The sequence below is a fragment of the Sinohyriopsis cumingii genome, chromosome 8, assembly GCF_028554795.1.
Source record: "Sinohyriopsis cumingii isolate HCF-2022 chromosome 8, ASM2855479v2, whole genome shotgun sequence".
Lineage (NCBI taxonomy): Eukaryota > Metazoa > Mollusca > Bivalvia > Unionida > Unionidae > Sinohyriopsis > Sinohyriopsis cumingii.
In genome coordinates this window covers 19,608,080-19,616,943 of record NC_142968.1, presented here as the reverse complement: position 1 = coordinate 19,616,943, position 8,864 = coordinate 19,608,080, and the positions used below count along the sequence as shown (strand labels likewise).

The window sequence follows — 8,864 nt, the reverse complement described above, 5'->3', positions numbered from 1 at the left end:
GAGGAGAAACGACAGCGAGAACGCGTTGAAAAATATTCATCAAACTTGGTATGGTGGTAAATTAATAGCAGCAGAGAGGGTACCTACCAACGTTGGTCGTCAAAAAAATAAACAAGAATAAATAAACACGTAGAGTACTTTATTTTTCAGCTACTATTTCGAACTGGGGTTTCATTAGTATAATCGGTCATTACAGAAATAAAACATCTCAAGGAAACGTTAATTTGTAAAAATCTGGACCTTTTTACGAGATGATTTTATTTGTTTTTTTTTATTTGTTTTGTCGGAATTCTATGGTCTGTTCACCCTCTCTGCTGCTCAAAGAATTCAATCGAATCACCGCTTTGCTTTATTAATCTGTAGAAAATACACTGTACTACTTATTTTCTTCAGGTTGTTACCAAAAGAACGCATCAAACTATTTCAATTCCTAGCAAAATATTGTAGCTTGATTTCAGTTTCTTTCTTGTTTGTTGGTACAACACGTCCTTATGAAGCAAGCATTCGTATCTTATATGCTGTTCATAAATTGACTGAAAAGTCAAGAATATATACTCAAGCGCACAAGCAAATATGCATGTTATTATATTTAAGTCTTTAATATAACACACGGGTCATAAACAGATGCAATTAGCTATTTCGCCTATTTTTCCAAATGGCTCACCGCGACGACTGGTTCTAGAATGAAGCACTGTTCACTTGTAATTTCGCTCTTTTGTTCCATTTCATTCATTCATTCATTCATTCATTCATTCATTCATTCTCAACTTTATACACAATGTTTTACACTGTAATGTGTCGAACTTTGAATAAGTATTGAACATTAAAAATGAATACATTTTGCATTAAAAGTTTAGTACAGTCAAGCCAGCAAGGTTTTATGTTAAGGGTCACTTCGACCTTTTCCAGTGTCAGTTGTTAAATTTCGTGGGAGAAGGAGAGGCCAGCATATATGGCTAATTGGGAATTGACCCGGGCATCGCAAAGCTGTCCTGTGAAAGTAAACATTAAGATGCCAACCGTATCCACTTAATGGGAACGCCATGTCGAATAGTCATTTAACAAAAAGAAGTTGGTATGTGTCGTACTTCTCAGATTCGCTAAGCTCTCAAAATCTGAAGGAAATAATAATTACATCGGGGAACAATTAGAACGACTGATTACGATTGGTCAGTTTAACTTAAGGCGTACACCCTGGAAGAAATGCTGAATTTAAAGTAACGACTTTGGGCGAATTTCCTCTTTAACATCCTACCCAACTCTAGTGTGATAGTATGTTTTATTTTTCTTTCTGAAAAAAGTCTTCTTGTAAAATCAGAATTTGTGCATTGCGTCAGTGTCAATGTTAAATACCACTAAAATAATCAAGATCAAGAAGATTTATTTTTGTTGAACTGAAAAGAAACAACGTCAGTTTCACTAATATTAACTCTATATGTCCAAAAAATGTTCGAAATTAAATAACAAAATTTCGCTGACCTTTTGTGCTAACACAATTGAATCCGTACTGGAGAGGTGAAATTCTTGCTTGGATAACTACATTCGTCCTGGAGAAGTGTATTTCGTGCTGACAAAAATGTATCCGTATTGAGAAGTTGCTGACCTATCACGCAAACTTAATTGTATCCGTACTCAGGAGTTGCTAATTTATCTGGCGAACATAACTGTGTTGGTACTGGAGAGGTACTGACCTAGCGTGCTGACATGTATTTTAAATCTAGAGGAACAAATTACTTTGCGCAAATGAAAAGCGATGTGACCGTATTTGGTTTCCTAAATCTGTGCCAGATCGGTAAATAATTGTTCCACAATGCGTTTAGTGATATAGCTATATGTCCAAGGGATGTAACTCTTACGTTAAAATGGGCGTTGAAAGTGAAGCTGAAGTTTAAAGAAGTGAAACATCATTTTGTATGTTGATCAGTTATCTAAAAAAATAATTTCTTTATATTTTATGATGCCAACACTTCAACGTTACAGTATTTGATCTGGGATTTATAAGACTTGGAATTTAATTCACTTCCATTCGCTTTCATTCACGTCGTAGCTCTCCAAAACAATACTATAATGTGGTACGTCTTACGTTAGGTCTAATTTGAATGTAGACCAACACGAATTCCTTGGTTTTGATGCACTCGAGCTCATCTTTTCAGAAATATAATTCTTTCATAGCCATTTCTTACATTATATTAGAATTTTTTTTTTATATTTTTTTTTAAAGGAAAGAAAACAAATGATGATATATTCACTTAACGAGCTGTCGTAAAGACTGTATAGTATTCCCACACCATCCCGTTTGTTTAGTACCCCCTTACTGATTTTAGAAGCAGAAGACATCAATCATAAAAAAATGCACAAGTTTAGTCATTGCATTCACTGATTTATAAGTTCAAACTGTTTTCGCCAGGGGTCCCAAATACTGTCAACTTGTTAGCATTTCGAATCAAATGGGACTTTCTATAGCAACATGGTCACATCTTTGAAAATGTCAATAATTCTGTAAATTTTGGATTTACATCTCTTGGAACACATGTATACAAGAGTTCTTATTTCTTTATCATTATATTTTTTTGTACAAATATTAAAATTAGACGTTTGCAAATATTGGACACAGCTGGCAGTTTGTTCTGAAATAGACTATTCTAGAATCCAGAAATCAACAGTGAGCAGTCTGTTTCCTTGTTTACATTGGAAATGCCAATGCTTTGAAAGTGTTAGGGACCCCTTGGTATTAGTCAGGTTAGAAATTATAAATCAGTGAATGAAATTTCTAAGTTCTGTGCACTATTTATATTCTTGATGCCTTCTGTTTTAAAATTGGTAGGGTGTTACAAACAAATGCGAGGGTGTGCTGTCTATCTTCTTGGTAGTCTCTCGAGCTGAGGATGATAAGTGCATGATCTCATTGATGGTGGATGCGCATGTGGCTCTGGAATCCAAATTCCGATGCACACAGGTGGTTGCAGGTGGGGCATGGGACATCGGTGGTTGAGGGTGACGTCTCTGAGGGGTGTGTGCTAATACTATAGTATATCATCCATTTCGATGCACTTCACAGAAGTCTGTTTCATCCTGTCAAATTACATTAAAAAATTAATCTAGCAATCCTAAAGTTTTTCTTATATTTATGATAATCTTCACTGCTCCAGTGGCCTAAGTGATTAGAGTATCCCCCCTTGGATGTTGGAGGTAGCTGGTTTGAATCCCAGCCAGGTCATACCAAGGACATAAAAATGATAGTAGCAGCTGCTGTGCTTGGTGCTCAGCATTAAGAGGTTGGTATTAGGACTGTTCAGCCTGGTGCCAGAAGAATGTGACTGGGTGGGGCATGGTGCTATATATCTGAGGCATGATACCCCAATGTTAGACATCACTGTAAACTGCCACACTGTAGGCATCATAGCAATATGACTAAAACTAGAGCCAAATTTAAAAAAACCCACAAAGACAATCACTTATTTTGGGGAAAAATTATGTTTGTATTATGATAAAATTGTTTTAAAAAAATAGATTTAATGTATGACTTTTCTGGTGCTTAATCAGCATTGTGAATATATGCAGTGCCTCACTCTTTGTCTTGTTTCTGGAACTTTAAAACTCTTTGATCCTTTGTAACTATCATTTCTAAAAGTGCAAATAATAGACAAAAGACATAATGTTACAGGAGATGGTTTTATTTTAATTCTTACCATTATCAAATCAATGTTATAAATCATAAATTGGTCAGAGTAGGTTAAATATTGAAATTCTCTTAAAAGCTAATTGAAACTTTACTGTTAAAGTAAAATTGCTTATTTATTAGCTAAAAAATCATATTACATGTTTAATTTTTTTAATTAAGAAATATTAAACAGGATGCTGATTAATTTATGAGATTTATAATTTGATTATGTTATATACAGATGTCTACAAATTATAATATTAAACAATAAAAGCACCTCAGAATATCAATAGTGACAGATTCTTATAAAACTTTATAACATGATGTATGGTTCAAAATGGTTTTAATGATACAGTTATCAGCTCTGAGTCAAGTGGCTAACACAAGTTTAATAGCAGACTTGATGTGTATTATTGTGGGAAGTTATTTTGCCCTGCCATAATAGCTGATAAGGATTTTTATGAGCACTTACTAATTAGATAAAAAAATAGAATTAGTGAAATGTAGTTTTTTCATGGTATGTATCTTTTTTTTCATTCACAAATGATAATAACAGGATTTTTTACAAATATTTCTGTTTGCATGATGATGTTGATCTGTGTAAACAAATGTTATGGCTGTGATGTTAATGAAAGACAAATTCTCTTGAGAACTGTGCATTTATGACCCTTCATCAAAGCAGTGTAGTGTCAGAATTTAGTGGGTTTTTTCTTTCATTTTTTGCACTTGTATACATTTGCCAACTGGTCATATACTTTATACATTTATAAAATAGCCATGTACTGTATACATTTATAAAATAGCCATGTACTGGATATTTTTACCAAATAGCCATGAACTGTATACATTTACCAACTAGTCATGTACTGTATACATTTATAAAATAGCCATGTACTGTATACATTTATAAAATAGCCATGCACTGTATACATTTACCAAATAGCCATGTGCTGTATACATTTATCAACTAGTCATGTACTGTATACATTTATCAATTAGTCATGTACTGTAGACATTTATGAAATAGCCATGTACTGTATACATTTATAAAATAGCCATGTACTGGATATTTTTACCAAATAGCCATGAACTGTATACATTTACCAACTAGTCATGTACTGTATACATTTATAAAATAGCCATGTACTGTATACATTTATAAAATAGCCATGCACTGTATACATTTACCAAATAGCCATGTGCTGTATACATTTATCAACTAGTCATGTACTGTATACATTTATCAATTAGTCATGTACTGTAGACATTTATAAAATAGCCATGTACTGTAGACATTTATAAAATAGCCATGTACTGGATATTTTTTATCAACTAGTCATGTACTGTATACATTTACCAAATAGCCATGTACTGTATACATTTATAAAATAACCATGCACTGTATACATTTATCAACTAGCCATGTACTGTATACATTTACCAACTAGTCATGTACTGTATACATTTATCAACTAGTCATGTACTGTATACATTTATAAAATAGCCGTTTACTGTATACATTTATAAAATAGCCATGTACTGGATATTTTTTACCAACTAGTCATGTACTGTATACATTTACCAAATAACCATGTACTGTATACATTTACCAACTAGCCATGTACTGTATACATTTACCAACTAGTCATGTACTGTATACATTTATCAACTAGTCATGTACTGTATACATTTATAAAATAGCCGTTTACTGTATACATTTATAAAATAGCCATGTACTGGATATTTTTTACCAACTAGTCATGTACTGTATACATTTACCAAATAACCATGTACTGTATACATTTACCAACTAGTCATGTACTGTATACATTTATCAACTAGCCATGTACTGTATACATTTATCAACTATTCATGTACTGTATACATTTATAAAATAGCCATGTACTGTATACATTTATAAAATAGCCATGCACTGTATACATTTATAAAATAGCCATGTACTGTATACATTTATAAAATAACCATGTACTGTATACATTTATCAACTAGTCATGTACTGTATGCATTTATCAACTAGTCATGTACTGTATACATTTATAAAATAGTCGTTTACTGTATACATATATAAAATAGTTATGTACTGTATACATTTACCAACTAGCCATGTACTGTATACATTTACCAACTAGTCATGTACTGTATACATTTATCAACTAGTCATGTACTGTATACATTTATCAACTAGTCATGTACTGTAGACATTTATCAACTAGTCATGTACTGTATACATTTATCAACTAGTCATGTACTGTAGACATTTATCAACTAGTCATGTACTGTAGACATTTATCAACTAGCCATGTACTGTATACATTTACCAACTAGCCATGTACTGTATACATTTATCAACTAGTCATGTACTGTATACATTTACTAACTAGCCATGTACTGTATACATTTACCAGCTAGCCATGTACTGTATACATTTATCAACTGGTCATGTACTGTATACATTTATCAACTAGTCATGTACTGTATACATTTACCAGCTAGCCATGTACTGTATACATTTATCAACTAGTCATGTACTGTATACATTTATCAACTAGTCATGTACTGTATACATTTATCAACTAGTCATGCACTGTATACATTTATCAACTAGTCATGTACTATAGACATTTATCAACTAGACATGTACTGTATACATTTACCAACTAGCCATGTACTGTATACATTTATCAACTAGTCATGTACTGTATACATTTACCAACTAGTCATGTACTGTATACATTTACCAAGTAGCCATGTACTGTATACATTTATCAAGTAGTCATGTACTGTATACATTTATCAACTAGTCATGTACTGTATACATTTACCAACTAGCCATGTACTGTATACATTTATCAACTAGTCGAATACAGTATACATTTACCAACTAGTCATGTACTGTATACATTTATCAACTAGCCATGTACTATATATTTAATGGCCGTAAGGAGTTAAATTCACACGTGCACTCAAATGCATGTTCTGGGTCATGTAAAAGGACTTGATCCTGGTAATAATGTGGAAGATATCAAAATCCCCCCCCCCATTGTCATATTCTACATACACAATTACTTGGTATGAAGAGGCTAATACACATTCACTGTGTTGCTGCATTGACCCCTGTGTCAGGTCTTACCCCAAAAGTAAATTTGCCCCTTGGTCAGACCTTACCCCAAGAGTCATTTCTTGCCCCTTGGTCAGACTTTACCCCAAGAGTCATTTATTGGAAACGTATAAAATGCTTGCCATTGACTTATTTCTGGTTTTTTCTTTGGTTACCTTCATAAATGCAAACTTAGGTGATTGTGCCATCTTGTTCTTTTTTCAGAAAATTCTACTGAAGCAAGCTGCCTATCAGGTTTTCCTATTCTTAGAAATAAAGAAGAGGGAATAAAATGGAAACTACTGTTGAAACTGTTCCAAAAGAGTCATCATTTGACAATGGAGTGGTAGAATCTGGTAATGGTCTTTAATATAGCTGAACATTTATTTTCTTAGAACATGAAAATCATTGTTTTTTATGTAGTTTAAATGATGTTTAACATTGATAACCAGGTGACTGGCTGGTTTTGATTCGCTGTCATTTTATACAGGTCACAGTTAATTAAAGCTGCATATCCTACCAACCCCATTTAGAACCTTGATTATGTTGTATGTAGTTTTACATACTTTTCTTAAAAATATTACCTGCAGATTCCACCATGATTGTCTAGTATTGTTAGGTCACGTGGCTGTAAGGTCAAATGGACTTATGGTATAGTCCAGCATCCATCATCTATCCATCAACATTTGCTTGTTACCACTTTGGATACCATGTTTCTGATCCAGTGAGATCAAACATGGAATGTAGGTTTATATCATCAAGATCTCGGATACATTTGAGTAAGAGTTCCATGAATATGATAATGTTTATCATCTGTCTCATTGGCTGAGCTTGTTTCAACTCTAAAGACTATATTTCGGATCCAATTTTGATAAAACTTTAAGTTCACAGAGGAATTCAATAATGAATAAGATTTCAAACACAAGGCAATCTTGGATCAGAATATCTGACCTTGTTTTCTCTCTAAAGGCCATATTTAAAAAACCTTTGACCAAAGTTCAAACATAGGCTCATTTAATAAATAACTCATATGACATAAACAAATAACAAGATCCACAAATCTTAAATTGAGGGGATTCTCATCCAATCTTAAATTGAGGGGGTTCTCATCCAATCTTAAATTGAGGGGATTCTCATCCAATCTTAAAATGAGGGGATTCTCATCCAGTTGGATGAGGCCATTCTGATCACAACACAAAGACTTTCTCAGTCAGGCCATTCTGATCAAAACACAAAGACTTTCTCAGTCAGGCCATTCTGATCACGACACAAAGACTTTCTCAGTCAGGCCATTCTGATCACGACACAAAGACTTTCTCAGTCACATCCTTTACTTCAAGCAATAAATATCAGTAACACCAACATTAAATTCACAGTCAGTACGAAACCTAGGTGTCAATTTGGACAGTACTCTCACGTTGCACCAACATGTCATGAATATATGCAAGGCTGCCTTTCTTGAGCTGAGACGCATCAGCTCCATTTGCAAATATCTTTCAGTTGATGCCACTAAAACACTTGTGTGTTTATTAGTACTTTCAAGACTGGACTATTGTAACTCAGTTCTGTCTGGTTCATCTCAATATCTACTTAAGAAACTTCAAAAAGTTCAAAACACACCTGCTTGGATCATACTTAGATTGCCATGATCAAAGCACACCTCCCCATTGCTCTATACCCCACACTGGCTATCCATTCGATCCAGAATCAAACACAAAAGTTGGATGAGCTCTTACTACTCAAGGCACTGTATTTCTGATCGGATTGTTAGTAAATTTGGTAATATAGTCTTAAATGCTCAAACATTAGATGGGTAAAATTATGAGTGTTGATCCACACATGTTATTGAGGTCCTCTTGTGTCTGATTGGGTGATCTTGTCAACATTTGAGCAACTATTTCTGATAATGTTTTTTTTGTTGTCAAACTTGATAAGTTGGCTTATATTATCTAATTATGTGTATTTTAATTATTTTATGAGATCTTGCATCAGGTTGGCTGAGCTTCTTACAACAGTGGGATTTCTGACCATGAAACATAAGACAAATAGAGTAATAGACTAATAGATAAGTTGACTAATAGACAT

At 33.5% G+C, this 8,864-nt stretch overlaps 1 protein-coding gene across 3 annotated transcripts in view; it reads left to right on the top strand.

Annotated features, from left to right (window-relative positions):
- The first annotated feature begins 1,825 nt into the window (after nucleotides 1–1,825).
- Nucleotides 1,826–8,864, top strand: part of LOC149793086 (biogenesis of lysosome-related organelles complex 1 subunit 6-like) — a 28,849-nt gene continuing 21,810 nt past the window's right edge. The window contains exons 1-2 of one of the 3 annotated variants that reach the window (XM_089966984.1): nucleotides 1,826–1,911; nucleotides 7,005–7,135. In XM_089966984.1, coding sequence (XP_089823110.1) covers nucleotides 7,072–7,135 — 64 coding nt within the window. In that variant the 5' untranslated portion in view covers nucleotides 1,826–1,911; nucleotides 7,005–7,071. Of the gene's footprint in view, nucleotides 1,912–1,934; nucleotides 2,073–3,143; nucleotides 3,276–7,004; nucleotides 7,136–8,864 lie in introns of those variants that run through there. The other 2 variants (XM_089966986.1, XM_089966985.1) reach the window with 2 other exon arrangements.